The 21,275-nt window shown below is 37.5% G+C and overlaps 1 protein-coding gene across 7 annotated transcripts in view; it reads right to left on the bottom strand.

Moving 5' to 3' along the window:
• IFNE (interferon epsilon) overlaps window positions 1-19,279 on the bottom strand; it is a 38,275-nt gene extending 18,996 nt beyond the window's left edge. For 3 of the 7 annotated variants that reach the window (XR_003429178.1, XR_003429179.1, XR_003429181.1), the window contains exons 1-2: window positions 7,892-19,279; window positions 5,460-5,761 (exon numbers count right to left, since the gene is read on the bottom strand). Coding sequence is in view for 2 of the 7 variants with exons in the window: in XM_027089071.1 (XP_026944872.1) it covers window positions 7,935-8,516 (582 nt within the window). In the remaining 5 variants the exon portion in view is untranslated. The other 4 variants (XR_003429180.1, XM_027089071.1, XR_003429182.1 and 1 more) reach the window with 3 other exon arrangements.
• Between the last annotated feature and the right edge of the window lie 1,996 nt (window positions 19,280-21,275).

Genomic DNA, 21,275 nt, shown 5'->3' with positions numbered 1-21,275 from the left:
GTCTCCCAATTGTTTTCTTCCTTTATATTATGAAAATTGCTCTATATTTTTTCTGGGACAATTTCTGCATCCCTTTCTATACTTTATAAATACACATAACGCAGCAGAGCAAAAGACCAAAAACCAAGCAAGGAGATGTACAATCTTTCTTAGAGGGTACCTGAGGGAGAGAGGTTGTAAATACTCATTTGTTTTTTACTTTGCTCTTGTTAACATTTCAATGTATATGAATTTGTATATAGCTTGTATCATACATTTAAATAAATAAATAAAATGAGGACTTGGAGCTGATGAGGGAGAAGGGCAAGGAGGTCTACAGATGATTCTCACTCACAGCTTCCATTGAATGGCACTGCTCAGGGTGCTTAAGGTAATTCTGGCAGTCATCGTGGAAGGTGGGATCCTGGTCCCCTTCTCTTCAGAGGACATGGCATTGACCCCAGTTTCTATGGCCTGATCTCTACTCTTGAGAACAGATCCCTGTTATCCTCAATAGCACTGCAACAGTAAGTTACCCTTCTTAACCCTGGGGTACCAAACCATATTGCTTGTGTGGGTACCAGAGAGAGTCAACATTCACCCCCATATGGAGAGACCCAGGGTCTCCTTTATTCTTTTATTTTCCTTATTTCCTTAATTTTTTAGCAAGTTTTTTAATGGATAGGAAGCCCCTCCTGATTTCCACCCTGATATCCTCCCAGAGGCTATATTCACTTACTTTAATTTAGAGGCTTACTCCTTGGAAGGCCCTCTAACCTTCCAATCTTGGCTCCTCACTGCTCAGGAGGAGCCCCTCCTTCCTTTCTCTCCTGCCCCTGATACATCTCCAGCTGTCCACCTGCTGGTGAAGTCCAGTGAGGAATTTTTCCATCCAGCTCTTATCCCAAATAGCATGAGATCTGCTGTGCCTCAAGGCTGAACATCTGCTGGTGCTACTCACAGAGGACACAGTGGCCTGGTCTTTTGTCCATGGCTGACTATCTTCCATCAGCTCCTGAGGGAATCTGGTCCTTCCTATTCTCCAGGCATAAGAGAAGCAAGATTCTCTTTTGGTGCAGAAGCTGTGAGGTCTCCTTCTTGTGTAGATTATTATACCCCCGAGTCTGAGCCCAGCTCAGGGAGAGCTGAGGCTCAAGCAGAGCTAGTACTCTGGTAGGGGTGTATCTATTTCTTCAAAAATACGTTACTAGGTATGGGTTTCACAGTTTACTCAATGTTTATTCAGGATATGATATCATCATCTGAATTGCCTAAATATATTTATGTAATAAATGTACTATATTTTACATTTTTTCCTTATGTACTGAAGATGCCTAGCTTGAGCTTAACTAGTGTTGTCCTTGGATTCATACCAGTGTGGCTTGTGTCAGGGGTCTTAGAGTGGGCTCAGAGGGTTCCATTTGCATGAGATGACAAGGGAGCTTCTAAGAAGAACACATCCTGAGGACCACAACCTGGTCCAATCACACTAATTCTGCTTGGGAGTAGAAGGTCAGCTTTGACAAAGCCATGGGGTTTGACACTAGGATCTCCGGTGGCCCAACCCTTATAACCACACCCCTGAATGCTGTGAAAGAGAAGGACAGTTAGTGTTTTTTGTTTTCATTTGACTTTTTGTTTATTTTTAATATGTCAGGCATTAGTTGCACAAGACAACACATGACAATCTGAGAGAAATGCTTTGGGGAAGAAATCTTTCCTCTGGAATCTTACACTCTACCCCACGTGTATATAATGCCACATGTGGTTTTTGATGTTCAAGGCCTCAGATATGACCCCAAGTGCTCCAGGGAACTTCATGCCTAGAACTTACAGCATGAACCTACTGATGGAAATTCTAATATCCTTTTTCCCCGGGACCCTTGATCTGGTATCTTCTGAGACAATTTCCCTGTAGAATGCTACAACGGAATCCCTGATATGTCCAAACTCATCTCTTTGCCCTTCTAATTTCAATCCATGGTAGAAATCCACTTAGCTAGAGGCATTTGGGGGACATTTCTGTTATTTTATTTATTTCAGCTCCTGAACACTATCCCACCCACAGAAAGTGTGTCCTCTTTCCCCTACCCCTCTACTAGACAAAAGTGGGGACTTCAAGGTATTTTTCCTGTAATAGCACAATCTGCTCTGGAAATATGCTTATTTCCTTCCCAGCTCCATCCAGCCTTTTTCTCCTCCACTTGTCCCTCCCTCCCAAGGAGTGATAATAGATTAGGAGGTGTTACTTAAAAAATGTCTGTTATATTGAATAATACACCAGCTAGAATTCAGTTCTTAATGCTCTCAAACTAACTCTGTTTTGATCAGATTGATAACAACCTTGTTCATCTGACATGAACCCAAATGAATCTCTGTTATTTAGAATAATTAAATTTCCCCCAGGGATCTATGCCTTATTTAGTACAAGGCTTATACTGAAACTTAACTTGGAATAAATTTCACTAAAACAATGTGCACTTAGCTCTCTTACACAGAAAAAGTTACATGATTTATGGGTCAAGGGAACCTGCCTTTTGTTCTATTCAAACTTGCTCCACTGTTGCTAAGAGGTACACATCTCCACCTTCAGTGAAGAAAAATTAAGCCATTTACACCATTTCCATGTATTCATAATTTTTCCAACATATTAAGCTTTCTATAAACTGAACAAAAATTTTAAGTTGGTACCAGTGGTTTCTATACTACTTGGCAGTTGAAAGCACAACTAACCATCACCAGGCTGACAGGGATCAAAGGCCCAGGAAGGGTGAATTCAGAAAAGGATTGTCTAAGAAGACCAGAACAATCAGAAGAGAGGCTCCGGCCCTACATATCATGACATTATTTTATTATGCCCTTAATATACAAGGTTAAAAACCACTCTTTCATCAGAGAAAGATAGATACTTCACTTTTTACTCCAAGAAATAGCTTATCCAAATATCCCATCCAGGAAAAGTAGAGAAACTGAAAAACAAAAAAAACTTTACCCCTTGGCAGACACAGGTAAACAAGACCTTCTCATCTCTAGACAGAGTCTCCTCACATATACAGCTGTCCATGACAATATGGTACTGACATATCCCTTCTTTTTTTTTAATACATTTAAAATTTCTTCATTCATTCAATATTTAGATTGTCCCTGTTATGTGCTCAGGTAAAGACTTAAGAAGTCATTTGCCTACCGTGAAGTAGTTCACACTTTAGCTGAAAGAAAGAGAAGTAATTGATTATAGTACAATGTAGTTTGTGACATGGTAAGAGTTGTGATCTGCAGGGGCACAAATAGATTCAGAGAAATCTGACTGTAAGGGCTTTCAGTGAATGGAAAATTTTTAAGTGAGTCATAAATAGCAAGAATGAGCTATTAACACATTAGAAAAAGGATATGTACCAGACCAAAGAAACAGAATGTGAGTTTGGGTTTTCTATGGCCCTAAAGGGAAGTTCTATATGCTATGCATTGGAGTTCAGGTGCTGAGAAAGCAGACTTTGAGACAGAAATTACCATACAAGGAGTTTACTAGGGAGTACTATGGGATCAACACTTAAGGGAAGAGAAGCCAGGAGGATTGAGACAGAGAATGTTGAGTTGCAGTGCAGTCACAAAGTGGCCTTGGCCAATTACAGTGAGGAGCTCCGAAGCTGGGATGACCCTTCTGAGGTGGAGTGAGGGGTATGAGTCTTTATACCTCTACATCGACCAGTCATTGAATACAGGCAGACCCCAGGAAAGGGGAGAAAACTTGGGCTAAATGCCAAAAGTAATTCCAGGAATGAACCCCAAATCTCTTTATTTACCAAACATCTATACATCTCAATAGAGATTATTGAATCACCTGTCATCTTTCACCCGGGAATCCTCTATTTTTCAGAAGTGTGGTTTCTACAACATATTCCAACATAAGTGTGGTCCACAACATATTCTTTTTCCAATCAATTATATAGTTGTAGGTTTTTTGCAGTACGCGGGCCTCTCACTGTTGTGGCCTCTCCTGCTGCGGAGCACAGGCTCTGGATGCGCAGGCTCAGTGGCATGGCTCACGGGCCCAGCCGCTCTGCGGCATGTGGGATCCTCCTGGACCGGGGCACGAACCCGTGTCCCCTGCATCGGCAGACGGACTCTCAACCACTGCGCCACCAGGGAAGCCCCTAGAGTTGTAGTTTTGATTTCACTTAACCACAGGCATGAGAAACAGAAACTCTTACAGAAAGAAACTTGGTTTGGATCATTTTCCTTAAAAGGCAGTTATTGTTATGGGGTGTAACTGGGATATTACAGCTTCTTTAAGAGGGAAAAAAGCCATTTAATCTGCTGCTGTGAAAAGGCAGTGACAGCAAAAACTATCCTTACCAACTACCTCCTATCTATAGGATGCCCATTTCTCTCCAGGTACTATGGGAAAATATGAGATCAGTAACCTCAAGGAGACCATGCCTTCATCTGTTAAAAGTCTACCTTGGTTATCAAGAAATAGGGATGTGGTTAATACTGTGTAGTCACAAGACCAACAGCATCAACTTCATTTAGGAATTGTTAGAAATGCGGGACTTAGTCCCCACCACAGACCTATTAGATCAGAAACAGTGGGAGTGGAGTCATGTGATCTGTGCTTTAACAAGCCCTCCAGATGACTCTGATGTGCTGGAGGTGGGGCTTAATTTACTGCACATGATAAACATACTAAGCCAAATGTCTACAAGAGGCCATATTTGTTCTTTTGAAAAATATTTGTATTTATGTATTTATTTATATTCTGGTCACCCCATGCAGCATGTGGGATCTTAGACCAGGGATTGAACCCATGCCCCCTGCAGTGGAAGTGTGGAGTCCTTACCACTGGACGGACAGGGAATTCCCTATTTGTTCTTTTCTTAAATTTCAAAAATAAAATTATTTTATTTTTCCTGGTTCCAAAATGAATCCATATTCATAACAGAAGTATTTAATCTGAAAAGTATAAGAGAATGGAAATTCTATCACCCAGATGGCACCGCTGTGAACATTTCAATGCATTTCTTTTCAGACATTTTTCATGAATATTTTATTTGGAAAAAATACGATACTGTACTTGTTATTTAGTAACTCGTTTTTTTGATTTAGTAATCTATTTAGCTCAGGACATGTAGATGTAACAATGATAATTCAGATGACTCAGGCTGCGAGTACAAATGAACTTGCCTTTACTCTGAGCTCACCCATGCATTACTAGCAGGGCATCTAGTCTTTTAAAGTATTTCTCTTCCTCAATATCTCCAAGCTTAGAACTCTGGTTTTAAAGTTTTAAAAGGGTACATATATTTAAAAGCAAGCAATTTTTTGTCTGTATTATGCAGTTAAAACAGTTATACAACCAGGATGTCAACTTAAGCTAAATGTCTGGGGAAACATTAGCATGTAAAGTATTGGTTCTAGCGTCTAAATATGATTAACATCTGCTGTAAGTTTCCACTTGGCAGCTTCTCCATTCTGTTTACCTTAGTTCTGAAGAAAAAACTGTCCGGGAGAGAAAATATCCTTTCTGTAATTCAAGACTGTGAGAGTATGCGAACTTGAATAAGGAAAGCCAGGAGCAAATTATTATCATGACTGTCATCATTATATTTCCCAGTGATATTGCACAATGCTGTTCAGGTTTGTGGTGACTAGAATACAACGCAGGCTTTCAAGGCGCGCAGACCTGGGAGGAAATTTTGCTCTGGCATTTGCTAGCTCTGTGGCTTGCTGCGTTACTTTGAGCAAGTTACGTACTTGACTTTTAAAGTCTTGTTCTCCTCACCTGAGGAAAGAATAACAGAAATTACCTTGCGAGATTAACTAGAGAACTGAATAACATGCTAAATGATGGATTTGGTTCTGAAAGGTTCCTGGTTTAAAGAAAACAACAAAAATTGAAGACATGAGAAGCAAATAACCTGTAAACACAGCTGAGTATGATAAATACTTCTCCTTTCTCCACTTCCCTACCTCTGCGTGAACGTGAAGGTAAGCAGGTCAACCCGTGGGCTGAAAATGTGAAGCCAACAAAGACTTCCTCCTGACTGCCCAGCCTCTGCTTCCTCACCCTCTTCCACTACTGCAGCTGACCCCGCCTCAGTCTCAGGATCCTATTCGGTTCCTCCTCGTTCCTTTCAATCCAAATCTGGAAGCACTGGCCAATAGTTAATATACTTACATTAATTAAACTGAAATGGAATATGTTCCTCAGCAAGCTTTTACAGCCAGTGATAACTTTTAACTAGAATTATACAATGAATCTGAAGCAGAACATGACATAAAGTAGTAGAATGAGCACCAGATTTTGGGGCCACAGCTATGCTTCTCACGTTGGGCAAAAGTTGCTGTGACTGTGGGAAAGTTAACAAGCCTCAGTGACCTTCAGTTTCTCTGGCCTCACATTTGTTCCATGACGATTTTGGGGAGCTCCTGGGTGGAAGAGCTGGAATCCCTTCATCCCCAGCATCTCCTCTTGTTTGGCATGAGCACCCTTCTATCCAGCTCTCCTCCCGTCTAGCCCTCCTCCGGGCCACCCCAAGGGCAGGCTGGCTCAGTCCTGTTTCTTCTAAGCTTCACCAAACACTTCCTTTCACCAACAAGACTCCTCCATGTATATTTCTGATTACTGCGACTTGTTAGATATATTTTATTATTTTAATTTGTAACATTCAAATGGCTAAAAATTAAAATACAAAAATATGCTGTAAATCCTCTTCCACCCTGTTCTCCTCCCTTAGTTTCTCTCCCTACCCCACTCCACCAAATACAGGTTATCATCACTGTAATTTATTCCTTGTATATTCTTTAGTTAGTCATACCTAAGTAAGGTCAAATATAAAATGTGTTTTACATTTTAATCTCAAATGTAGCATTTTATATATACAGTCTGCATCTTGCTTTTTTTTTTTTCAGTATAGGAAGAGCACCCAATTCTTTCCTCCAGCTGAATAGTTTTCCTTTGTGTGAATATGACTTAACTATCTCTAATCGAAGGATCTGGGTGATTTTCTGTCTTTTGATATTATATATAACATTGCAATGAATAATACTGTATGTAAGTCATTTCACATGGATGCAAGTATTTTTATAGGACACATTTCAGACCTGCACTTGATGGATAAAAGACTATATGCATCTGTAATTTTAATAGATTTCACCAACTTGCCTCCACAGTGATTGTGTCAATTTCCAGGACTCTGGCAAATTATAAGAGCATCCCTCCCCAAAGTCTCCATAGGAGTGTTTTTAAAACCGAACTCGGCAGTTTCATCTATCTGATAGGTTATAAATGGCACGTTAGTCACTTTTAATTTCTATTTTTTATTATTGTGCATGAGGTTGAACCTCTTTTCATGCATTTATGGTTTCCTCTGCAAACTGCTTGCTCATGTCCTTTGGCTTTACTTCTATTGTGTCACCTGTAACAAATATTCAGTGTGTGATGATATTTTCAGATCTTGCAATACAAATTATTCCTAGTATTTCTCATTGCTCCTACCAATTTCTGGCAAATAAAGAAATCACTGGGATGGATATTCTATGATATGGAAAGTATTATAGTGGAGACATATATCATTATATCTACTTGGCCAACTTTTATGAAAATATACCCATTTGAAGAACAATTATGAAATATTAATGGCTCACTTCAACTCATAAAAATTTCAGATGGATAGAAAATACAAAGTGACATTACAAAATAAAAACACTTGTAGTCAATGTGCATCATCTTAAAGCACAGACCAATATATATATATATAAACAAAATTAAACAATATATATATTTATATATAAAAATATAAAACAAAATTAAACAATATATATATATACACACAAAACCAAAGCAATACTACCATTTTAAAACAAAAAGAAATAATAGTGTCTGGAGAAATCCTACCACCCCTCCACCTACCCTATGCTTTTAAAGCCTGCCGTTGGCTCTTCCTCCACATGGTTCAAGTTTCCATTCCTTGTTTGCTCAGCTTTCCTGTGAGTTGGAACACAAAAAACAGACATCGGTTGATTTCTACTTGGACAATGGTCCAGGCACAGGTGCTATAGTCCTGGTTTTCCAGGTAATCACGTATCCTTTGGAAATATATTTTAACCTGTAATCTAAGGTTCTCACTGCCCAAGGTGTCTCTTTTCTGCTGTGCTTGCCGTCTCATGAGCGCTTCTAGGTATTTCAGCTGTTGATGAAGTTCAATGAGGAGCTTCTCCATGTGGCTTTCCTCCCAACCATTCAGAGAAATAATTGCCCTGAAGAGGTTGAAGATCTGCTGAAGCATCTCATGAAGAATGGTCAGTGCTTGTCCTTTCTGGTACTGGTGAGGATTCATAGACTTCTGGGGAAGCAGGAAGTTTTTCCTGTGTGGTAGACACTGCTGAATCGAAGAGGTCTGCAATTTATTCAAGAGTTTTAAACTCTCTCTGTTCACTCTCTTTTGTTGGAAAAGAACCAGTTTCAGCTCTCGGGAGCAGACGGAGGAAGATGCCAACAGCACCAGCACAATGTCAAAGAAAGGCTTGTTAATCATGGTGAAGGTCAAATACTCCACTCACCTCTGTACAGACTTGATAAGGCTCCAACTCTAGTGACTATATGCCTTTCGTGCATCTCAGATTATTCTGGAAGGGGATCTCTTTTGCAGTTTTGTTTCTAATGCTGTCATTTCTCAAAGTTTACATGTTAGGCTTTCTGGTTCCCTTTTCATACTGTTCATGGGACATTTCCTCCCCATTGTGTTGGCTGTTTGAGGAAGTAATCAGAAGAATTTGTTTTCTTTGTATGTGTTCCTTGAGGCAATTACAGACCAGTCATCCAAAATGATCTTCTATTACTCTCATTATTTATTACACACAAAGTTTCACTCAACACAATACGCTTTCTAAATATTTAGTCATTTGATCAAGCTTATTAAAGTTCTTTTATTGAGAGTAAATATTTCTTCTTAAAGTAGTAGTGTTTCATGGAGTTATATGTATCAGAGGCTTAGAAGTACCTGTAAGGCACTCAGGGGCAAAAATTAAATAACAAAAATTTGAGTAAAATTAAAGGTCAAACTGGCTCCACCAAGCTGTAGAAAAAGAAAGGTTTTTAAAGGTAGAAAGGGGGCAGAAAAAAGAAAATTATTAGCAAAAAATGTATTGTCTCAGGCAAGGTTGCCTTCCTAAGGGGAATGGAGGGGCCTATACGGCAGATTACCTCACTAGCGCTAACGAGGTAATTCTAGGTTGACTGGTTAAAGGTTACATTCCTGGGCTGTTGAAACGGCAATTAAATTAAATATTAAGTCTTGGTTTACTGACATGGGGCTTAGCACAAGTAACTCCATTTTAAACACATTTTAGTAGTGTTAAAAAGGAGACCTTTTAGTAGGGTTAAAAAGGAGACCTTTTTAACACTACTAAATTTAAAACCTCAAGTAGGACTGTAAATTTGCACAAATCCTTGAGCAAATTAATCTTAAGATTATGTATCAGCAATCTTAAATTGTTTTGTGTCTTATCCAAGCGGTTTAACATCTAAGATTCTAGCCTATGGAAGTAATATAAAAGGGAAAATATTAGCAAAAGAAGGTCATTAAAAAATTATTGCAATTGCAGAATATTAGAGACAGCCTATAGGTCCAACAATAGGGGAATGGTTAAATAAATGTTGGTAAGTCCACATAATGAAATGCTATGTAACCATTATAAATGATAAAAATTATACGTGAAAAGAGTTTGGGAGCAGTTGGTTAGTCTATATTCCCTAGGGTACCAATAACTATGGTAAATCAATGTGACTAGTTTACATCAGTAATGCTTCTTGAATTACAAATTCCCAGTTCCATATCTAAGTCCTCCAGAATAAACCCCCAATCAACCTTTCCGATCTTAGATAAGATTGCTCAAAATGTAGTATGAGGGAACCTGAATTCCAAATAAAGTTAATGATGCACTATTCCCTTAATATAGCTAGACTTGTGTGTGTGTGTGTGTGTGTATTAATGATATTTTCTCTCTCTGAAACATCACTTGTTGCCTCCTTCACTCCCAGTACCTGTCTGTCCAAGGACTAAGGACAACTTCTCCTTTAGGGCCTAGATCTCTCCCCAAGGAGCTTTACTCTCTTCTCTGGATCCTCACAGCACTTTGCACCTTTTAAGCCACTTTTCTTGGTCTGCCTTATATATGGTTATTTATTTACCTTCTTACAACCTTCCAACATTAAAACCTCTTAATAGAGTGGAATAAACACTCATGTTTTTTACTGTCTATACAACTATAATAGGAGCTTAATAAACCTGTGTTGACTTGGAGTGACGATGTGCTCTACCACAAAGTAATACAAGATGTTACAACTTATATTTGACCATTTCTCTGCAGGTAGTTGGGTGAGATCACAAGTGTTGAAAAGAGACTGTAAACATGTGTGGTCTCATTATCTACCAGCTCAGCTATATGCTGGTGTCACTTAGTCAGTCTGGTATTAATAAGCTGAAATAAACTGAGTCAACATGCTCCATGGAGGAATCTTTTCCTGTACAAAAGTTCAGCTACATCGATCAAAAGATTTCTAACATTTTGGGTGCTGTGGAATTTGAACTTTCAGATCCAGGTCCATGAGAGTCAAATTACAGAAATCTATTATCTGAGCTAACAAGGTAAATAGGCTTTAAACTGATGTCAGGGAGTGGGAGTTGGAAAGAAAAGAAAACTTCACACCAAATTGGACAGAGTATTAACTCTGTTCAAAGGTAGGTTATGTCATGTTAAACCTTGGGCCCATGACTACAAACTTAACATCTAAGCTATGCACAGCTTGTATTGGATATTGTTCTGTAAAGCATGTCCTCTTTGGAAAGTTTTTAAACTTTTCACAGGATCAAAAATTACCTAGTAATTCCACTAGACTTACTGGTTATTTGACATCTGTACATAGTGTTCCTCTGCTTGGGACCATGGTGTCCATCAGGATGACAAATACTTCTTTCATGTTTTCACATCTCCTAGGGCAACCAGTAACTTTATAAAGTGATTCAGTGAACTAAGGGCTCTGTTCTTTCCCACTGGCTGCTAGAGAAGCCAATTGCTTAAGAAAAGGCTAGGGAAAAAGAAGGAAATCTGTTATATATTATCATCGGAATTACGGAATTTGGATTTTGATCACAAAGACCTGGAATGGAATATTCTCTCTACCATCTGCTGGCTGTGTGACTTTGTGCAAGTTACTTAATTCCTTTCTCACTCAGTTTTTTCATCTCTAATTTATAAACATTTTTGAGGATCAGCAGATAATAAGATTATAAATAAAAATCTAGTATGGCGTCTAAACTATGATAAATAACTAATGCATATTATTTTACTTCCACTTAACAAATGACTTCATCAGTCACATTCTTCCTGGGGATTCATAGATAGTTATGGTAAAATATTTTTACAGATAGAACAGAAGATAGGAATTAAAAGTTCAACATTTTTATCTTCTTGTGGCTCTTTTGAAGACAAGCTGAGTTGCTCTGGGTATCTGGAAGGGTCTGATCTCACTATATCTGAATAATTTTTAATGTGGCAGCAACTCCACTAGTGTTTTTGAAATTTCTTCTTCTCCCTCTTCTCCTCTTTCTCCTCCTTCTTCTCCTCTTCCTTCTCTGCCCCTTCTTTCTCTATTTGTGTCTCTGTTTCTCTCTCTCTCTCAACAAAGACCTATGGTTATTTATAATATACAAAAGGAATAACATCTGTTTTGATAACATTCTGATTCTCTATCTAGACAACAGATTTTTGACCTGATCTCAACATATATCTATAAATCTTTAATGCAGAACTTCAGGAAAACACTGTAAGGATAAATGAGAACAATCTCTAATCTGCAGTCAAGACTTTCACATCATTTTCATCCAATTGACTATAATAATGTAAAATTGTGTTGATTTCCAAATGCTGGAGGATTTTCCAGATATCATTGTTATTGATTTCTAATTTGAATCTGTTGTAGTCAAAGAAATTTAAATTTATTGAGACTTATTTTATGGCTCAGAATATGTTCTATCTTGGTGACTTGTACCATGTGAACTCAAAAGAATTATTTTCTGCTTTTGTTGGCTGAACTGCTCTATAAATTGTAATTAGGTCAACTTGGTTGATAGCGTTGTTGCAATTTTCTGTGCTCTATCATTTGTTCTATCAACTATCAAGAGAGATGCCTTGAAATCTCCAACTATAATTTTGGATTTGTCTATCTCCTTTTCAGTTCTATCAGTTTTTGTTTCATATATCTTTAAACTCTGCTGTTAGGTACATCACATCACTGTCCACTTGATGAATTGACTCTTTTATTTTGAAATGTCCCTCTTTGTCCCTCGTAATATTCCTTATTCTGAAATCAACTTTGTCTCATATTATATACTCATGCTTTCTTTTGATTAGTGTTTGCAAGGTGTATCTTGTTGTATCTTAACTATCTTAACTATCTATCTTAACTAATACATGGTTTTTTCATATTGAAAGTGAGTTTCTTCCATATGGCATATAGTTGGACCTTGCTTTTTATCCAATCTAACAATCTTTGCTTTTTATTAGAGTGTTTGGGTCATTTCCATTTAATGTGATTATCAATATGTCTGGGTTTACATCTACCATTTTGCTATTTGTTTTCTAATTGCCTGCATGTTCTTTTTCCTTTTTTCCTTCTTTTAGATTTATTTTTAAAAATTAATTCCACTTTATTTCTACCATGAGTTTATTAGCTACACCATTTTGTTTTATTTTTATAATAGCTTCTCTAGGGTTTAAAGTATATATTTTTATTTAGCATATTACAGTTTACTTTCAAACAATATTATATAACACAAAGTATATTGTAAGGATATTACAACAACATATTTCTATCTTTTCCCTTTCATCCTTGTACTATTGTTGTCAGACATTTTCACATATTTTAAACCTCTAATGCATTGATATTATATTTGTCTTTTAAATAGTCAATTATATTGTAAAGAGATTCTGGAAATCTGTCTTCTATATTTATTCACATAGTTACCATTTAACCAACCATATCTACCATCATCATATATTTACCACATAGCTACTGGTGGTCTTCATTCTTTTTTTGTAGATCTAAATTTCTGTCTGGTGTTATTTTCCTCCTGTCTTTTGGCTTACATGATTTCTGAAGGGAAGACTGCTGTCATTCTTAATTTTATCCCCTTGTGCATAATGTGTCTCCTTTTTCTCTGACAGCTTTTAAAATTTTTCTCTCTATCATCATTTTTCAGCAATTTGATTATGATATGCCTTGGTGTGATTTTCTTCCTGTATCTTCTACTAGGAGTTTCTTGAATCTGTGTTTTTATAATTTTCATCAGAATCAGAAAAGTTTCAGACATTATTTTTTCCAACATTTTTCATCTTTTTCTGGGACTCTATTGTAGATATGTCAGGACCATTCAATATTTTCACACAGGCCACTGATGTTTTGTTCATTTATTTTAGTCTTTTTCTCTTTTATTTTTGATAGTTCTATGGCTATATCTTCAAGTTGATTGAATAATATCTTATATCTTATCTTATATCCTAATATCTTATCTAATGTTAATCCCACCCAATATATTTATCATTCTAGGTATTACATTTTTCATCTCTAGAAGTTCAATTTGTTCCTTTCTGACATCTTTCATTTCTTCCTTCATTATGTTCATCTTTTCTTCTACCTTCTTGAGCTTATGGGGTATTTTTATAATAGGCCTTTTAACCTCCTTGTCTGCTAATTCTGTCTGTGTCATTTCTGGGTCTGGTTTCTTGATTATTTTTTCTACTGCTTATGGGTCCTATTTTCTTGCTTCTTTGCATGCCTGGTAGCTTTTGGTTGGATTCTGAACATTCTAAGTTTTACTTTACTGGGTACTGAATTTGCTAAGTCCTATATATATGGTTGGGCTTTGTTTAAGACATAGTTAATTTACTTGGAATCTGTTTGATTTCTTGGGGCCTTGCTTTTAAGCTTTGCTAGGGTGGATGGATCAGACTTTATAGTCTAGGGCAATGTTATTCCACTACCAAGAGAATACCCTTGTAAGGACTCTCCTCAATGTTCCCTGTATTAGGAAGTCTTTGCAATTTGGTCAGTAGAAAATGAAATATTCCCAGCCCTGTGTCAGCCCTGGGGATAGCTGGCCTGTTCCTTTCTGGGTCTTTTTCCCCAGTCTTGGTTAATTCACACATCACAAATTAGCTACAGACTCCAGCAGTCCCTTCTACAGATCTCTGTATCTTTATATCTCAGTATTTGTCTCTATCTCTTTTCTCTCTAATATTTTGCCCTGCAATATCTAACTACCTCTCTGAACTCCAAACTTTGACTATCAACTCAGTGAGATCACTGATCTGTTTGGGTTTCCTCCTCCTCCTTGTGCTCCTAGAAATTTTCTCCACACAGTAAGCAGGAGCAATAATAGGGCTAACTATATTTATTTTCTTTTTCTCAAGGATCATTATCCTATGCTTCCTGTTACCCAATGTCTGAAACCTATTGTTTAACATGTTTTCTTTCATATTTTAGTTGTTTAAAGTGGGAGGGTGAATCTAGTCTCTCAACATGTCTGGAAGTGAAAGTTCTCTCAACATTAATGATCTAAATCGGAAGTTAGCAAACTACAACCCATGAGCCAAATCCAGTTCACTACCCGTTTTCATAAATAAAGTTTTACTGGAACACAACTGTGCCCATTCAATTATGTATTGCATATGACACTTTCATGCTATAATTGGCGAGTTTAGTTGTGACAAAAATGGGCTTTGTCAGTGACTTCTAAGTTTATTAGCTGAAAGTATATTTCTATTTCTTCACTTTTCCCATAATTTATTTACTATTAATCTAAAAAAATTAGTGCTGTAATTAGAATCCTGATTACCTCCGTGTGCTAAAAATATGCCAAAATAGTTTGTTAGTATGGAAGGCATTTAAAACTCAACCAAAGGATGGCAGTATAAGATCAATTACTTATAGTCTGGAATCAGCTTGCACCATTAGCAAAAGAAATCAAAACGTTCATGGCATCTAGTAGTCTAATAATGTGTAGTCAACATGTTATTGCTTTGACCAACTGAATTGTTCCCATAATGCATAAGCTTACTAATCACTCTAACTCATACTAAGATACTTACTGGTTAGTGTTAAATATTTTTCTTTTTTTGCTTTGATTACTCTAATGGACATTTACTGCTTTCTGGATATCCACTGTCATCACTGCTCTCTTCTCTGGGGGTTATAGGTAAACATATCCTGACTTCTCTGCCTACTCTTGGATCTTGTGCTTCTGGCCAGACTCCTCAGTGTGATACATCCAGCCCTAGTCCAAAATACTCAGTGCCCCACTTTGACCCGGCCTCAGTGATTATTTCAGGCATGGTCATTTGTCCCAATGATTTCAACAAACCTCTATCCCCATTTTCTAAGCATAAACTTGCAAATTAAATTAACCATACTAATTTATCTATCACAGAATGCTGGAGTTGGAAGTGATCTTAAATAGTATGTAATCTCTGCTTCCCTTTCCCTTCCTGAAAAACTAGTTCTAAAGCCAAAAGATGGGTAGGAAAAAGTAAGCATTGTGCTGGAAGGGGCAGGGACTCATGGTGGTCCAGATCCCATGGTAGGATGCCAGAGTTCAAAGAGGATGGGTCAAGCACCCACATGAAGAGATAACCTGGCATGAGACGTTGGAGCCTGAGAAGAATGAGTAGAGTATCTGCAGTGGGTGGGATGGGCAGCTGCTGTGAAGAGTCACAGCCTGAGTTGTGTGAGGAGAGCAAAGTTTCTTATGGACAAAGTTTCAAAGTAAAATTTTGTTATTTATTTGTACAAGTTGTATATATTTAAGGTATACAATGTGATGTTTTGATATACATGTGCATCATGAAATGACTACTATAGTCAAGCTAATTAATATATCTATTACCTCACATAATTACCTAAATAACTTAATTAGTTTTAAAGAGTGAAAGAGTAACTTTACAGTGGAAAAGCCCAGCAGCCATAACCTCATTCAAGGGATCAAAGTGAACCTCAAAATGGGACAAACTGAAATCATGGATGACCAGATAAGATGCAACTCAAAAAACACAACCATCTCTTTTGTGCTCTTACTGCCAAGTGTAAATAACTTTAATCACGAAGCACCATTACTTAAACCCAACTGAGGAACATTCTACAAAACAACTGCCCTGAATATTTCAAGGTTGTGAAAGTCAACAAAAGACCAAAGAACTGTTTCAGAATAAAAGAGACTAAAGGGACTTCCAGTTTCCAGTTCTGTGTGTAAGGAGCATGGAAGTAGTCACTCTGTCTTAACAAGTAAAAAGTTGAACAGACCAAGAAATCAATAACTCTTTTAGGATCCATAAAAGAGGGGAAGACACAGGGCAAACTTCTGTCCTACAATTCAGAGACAGAGAGAGAGAGAGAGAGGAGAATACAGGGAGTAAGAGTTTACTGCAGCAGAGACTCAGAAGAGGAAACCACTGTGGGAACCAGTGCTGGGTGGGAAAACCTGAATTGGTGAGTTGCTGGATGCTCAGCGAGACTAAAGGATATGCCAACTCAATACAGAGCGTGATTCTGAACACTGTCCATTTGCAATTAACAATATTATTAGTACATCTGTACAAATCTAAATATGAAGGCTGAGTATTATATGGTACTAATGTAACAATGTTGATTTCTCAGTTTTGATGATGGTATTGTGGTTATATGGGAGAAATGTTCTTGTTTGTAGGAAGTACACATTAAAGTATTTGAGAGTATTAGAGCAGCAGATTGGCAACTTACTCTGAAATAATTCCAAAACTAAGGTTCTCTCCTCTGTATTGGCAACTTTTGAGATATCAAAAGGAAAAAAAAGTTTGTGTTGTGTGTATTTTTTTAAGTGAAATAACCCATTTTTGAGATGTGGTAACTGAGGCCTCATAGGGCAGAGTATCCTTCTTTTTACATACTATCATCACCTATACTATTCTTTCTTCCCCTCTTCATAGTTTAATTTAGGCCAAGAATGGCAAAAATTCAGGGGAAAAAAGGCCACCACTCCCCATTATGAATATATATAGCATGATGCTTAAGCCCATGGAATCTAAAGTGTGATATATTAGATTTAAATCCCAACTCTATCATTTGTTTGCTGGTTGGTCTTGGGCAAGTTTTAACATTTCTGTGTCTCAGTTACATTAATGTAAAGTCATGGTATCCCATGGAGCTGTTGTGAGATCTAACTGAGATAATCCAATTAATGTGCTTATCACATGGTCTGTGCTCAATTAATAGTAGTATGTTATTTGTATTAGGCACAACAGTATTAATATCAATAGATTACAGCACTCTTTCACACTGATCCCTAGGTAACTGCTCTCAACATAGCTCTCCAAGCAGACCCCTATTAATCAATCACAGCTGGAAATAAGATGAAGCCTATCTTCCATCAATGGTTTTTCAGTAAATGTTGATTAATCCAAAGAAAGAAGGACCGAGTGGGTGCATGCTCTAGAAGCACTTACACAACATTTACTGGTCCTCATGATACTAATTCATTCAACACATTTTTATTGATTGCTTATTATCTTCCTATTACTGCTTTAGACCTGTTCACTGAGCCAGAGATAAAGATTACTGGAATGTGGTTTAATTGGATTGATTAGGAAGGGTGAGAAGGGAGAAACAGTGAAATATAATCAAATTATGTAGCACAATATAAAACAGAAGTAGATCAGAATAAGATCAGTTGGGAGCATCTTTTCTTTCCATTTATTCACCTCTTTGTTATACAACTTCTGTATACAGAATGAGAAGAGCAAGCAGCCTGAAGATCAACCCTGAGGATCACCAGTACTTAAGGAATGAGTAGAAGAGGACACCACAAGGGAAATAAAGAGCGCCTAGATCAGTAGAAGGAAAACCATTTTTCAGGAAAAAAGGGTAGTCTAACAGTGTCCAGTGAGGCTGACTGGATAAGCAAAATAAAGTACTTGAAAGCATATGTTGGAGTTAATGCCATGGAAGTCATTAGTGACTCTGATAAACAGAATTTTCAATAGGGTAGTCTCGGTAGAAGCCAGATTTCAACGCTTTTAAGAAGAAATGGAAAAACAATGTAGGCAATGCCAACAAAAATTTGATCACTCCAGGGAGGAGAAAAATAGAGTGGAAGCAGGAGTAGGATGTTCAATCTTGAAAGGTCCTGTTAGTTTATAAATTTTGATTTAAGGTGAGAAAGACTACCCATTGGCTGCAAGAAGCCAGGAGAGAGAGAGAGAGAGAGAGAGAGAGAGAGAGAGAGAGAGAGAGAGAACTCATGGCAGGCTTGGTCTTTAGCAGGAAGGAAAGAGGAAAGAATAGGCATTGATGCAGGTTGGTGTGCAGGTGTGGATGAGGAAGTCGAGAGTTTCATTCTGATGGTTTCTATTTATATTCTTGGTGAAGTAGGAGGTTAGATCACCTGAAGGGCCATCTTTGAGATCAGCATTTGCCTTGGCACATGCTGTTTCCTCTGCCCTCAAAGCCCTTCTTGTCTCCAACTCCTCTTCACCTACTGACGTGCCTCTCTGCATCCTCTTATATCCCCATTCATTGTTTTCATCATAGTCTATAAGATTTGTGACTATTAATTTCTCTCTCTCCTAAGAAGACAGTAGCCAAGTCTTTGTTTTGCTCACATTGAAATCACACAGCCTAGCACATTATATTCCTAGCTTGGAATAGTACGGATTCAATAAAAATTGGATGAATTAGTGTTTTTAATTCAACAGAAGAGGGAGAAGTGTCCTAGGTTTGAAGAGAAGGGACAAGATTTAGGGCTGTGATAGCAAAAAATGTGAGGAAGAGATGGCTGATCGGGTAGGAGAGTAATATTGACCTGGTGTGATAATAAATTTTGTGTGTCAACTTGGCTAGGCCACAGTATTCAGATATTTGGTCAAACATTATCCTGGATGTTTCTATGAGGGTGTTTCTGGATGATATTTACATTTAAATCAAAGGACTCTGAGTAAAGCAGACTGTCCTCCATACTGCGGATAGGCCTTATCCAATCAGTTGGAGGTCTGAATAAAACAAAATAAAACAAAAGACTGACCCCCCTCCAAGCAAGAAGGAATTCCACAGTGACTCAATATGTATCATCAGCTTGTCTCCAGGTCTCATGACTGCCAGCCCACTCTGCAGATTTTGGATCTGCCAGCCTCCTTATGCCTCTGTGTACATACACACATCCTATTAGTTGACTATTACACCTTGTTGGGTACATTGGTGAACCTAATAATGGCATCAATTTACCTTGCTTTGAGCAGAAGCAGAGAAGGTCCACAGTCCACCCAGGGTTGGGGCTTTGCCAGGTGGTATTCAACTGAATGACAAGGAAATAATTCCAAGATATTAGTAAGAGAGTAGTAGAAGTATTGGACCCTGGAATTGGTAACAGGTGAGTCTGGATTATACCTAAATGATCAAGTTCAGGAGCAGTATAGTCCTCCTAAACCATATTTTCTGATCATATTTTCTCTAGTTTGAATACCTGGTTAGATAACAATGTTACTTGTGTATCCATTCACATGGAAATATCCAAATAATAGCCACTGCTTACTGAATATATACTATCTATGAGATACTTCTTAAAAAGCTTTACCTCCTTCCTTTCCCTCTCAGCAGGATTCTTGGTAAAATAGTGTAAAGTAACAGAGACTCTCTTAGCATTATATAACACATCAAAATTATGAGAAGTGGTCTACATAACAAGAGAAAAATTTGTCTTATATATGTTCTGACAAATTAAAAGACCTAAGCTTTTCTAAGATGAACAGTAAAAGGTATCCAAAGCTCTTCAAAGATGAAAGTTTTAAAAAGGCAAGTATGAGGCACGATCTTGAGGACATTTCATCATGTGGCTAGGAGTGAGCCAGGAAATTAGGCAGGGTAGGGAAAAGAGGTTTAGACAAAGGAAAGATGAAGGGGGCCAATGAAAGAGATGGCACCCTGGACAACCAACTGAGATGGTTGTTACAGACTGAAAAGTATTTCAATGGGAAAGGTTAAGAAATGGTTTGTATTTTCTCTGAATGCCAAGTGTGTTCACTGTTGATTAATGGTAAGATTACTTCCTTTCTAGTAGTAAACAACACCTCCACAACTGTCCAAAATTATTTATTTAACTAACACTTATACCTCTTACTCTGTGCAAGGCATTGTTCTAGGCAAACTGCAAATATCATATTAATTCATTTAATCCACACAATTACTCTATGAAGTATTATTATTACCCCCACTGTATAAACAAGGAAGCTTAGATGGAGACATATTAAATACAAATGTTGTACATCGTTAAGAAAATACATTAATATTATTTCTAATCTTTTTTTAGGAGTTTGGGATTAATACATACACAGTACTATATATAAAATAGGTAAACAACAAGGACCTAATGTATAGCACAGGGAACTCTATACTCAATATCCTGTAATAACATATAATGGAAAATATCTGAAAAAGAATATATATATTTTTTAAAAGATAAAATTCTAATGTTTATAATATGCTTGAGAGGTAGGTCTTATTATCTCCACTTAAAAAATGAAAAGAAAAAAACACCTTTGATTTAGAGAATTAAATAACATTTCCAAATACATGGACTTATACTTCTGCTTATAAGGGAGTAACAGGGTCAAGAATTACCCTCCCACTGTAAACAACTAGAAAACAAGACAGAATACAGGCAACAACGATTTTTAGTCACTGGATAATAGGCAGTGGAAGACTGTGATCCCTGAGAGATGGGAAACAAATGAGGCTTTCTGCTTGGAGGCAATTTCTAGACTAGGCTGCAGGGAGGAGAAACCTCCCTGGACAATCTGAGTTAAAGAAAGAGAGATCAGAGTTTGTAGAGCCGACACAGCTAGAATTTGCAGGGAAGAGTACCCAAAAGGGTGGAACTATCTAGAATTTCAGAGGTGTACTCTTGAGCCTTTGGTGGATACTAATGTGTGTACATGTTAGGTGAAATCCTACAAGGCACAACAAGTATAATCTTCAGAAGAAGAAAGTAAGTATCATGGACTTTTAGGCTAAAGAGCACAGAGCTGATGAACACTGAATTCCATGAACACTGAATTCACTGACTCATTTGTAAATTTGGGAAAGAAAGGCCCAATACATAGCAATATATAGCAATCATTCAGGTTCCCATCAGGCACATGGGAGAATACATAGGGCATTCCATAAAGAGCCCTTAAAGAGCCACTCTTAAATGTGGAACTAAATTAGTCCTAAA

This window comes from Aethalodelphis obliquidens, unplaced genomic scaffold (assembly GCF_003676395.1).
Source record: "Aethalodelphis obliquidens isolate GAN/ISIS:26980383/991018 unplaced genomic scaffold, ASM367639v1 scaffold64, whole genome shotgun sequence".
NCBI lineage: Eukaryota > Metazoa > Chordata > Mammalia > Artiodactyla > Delphinidae > Aethalodelphis > Aethalodelphis obliquidens.
This window is presented reverse-complemented; position numbering and strand designations above follow the sequence as displayed.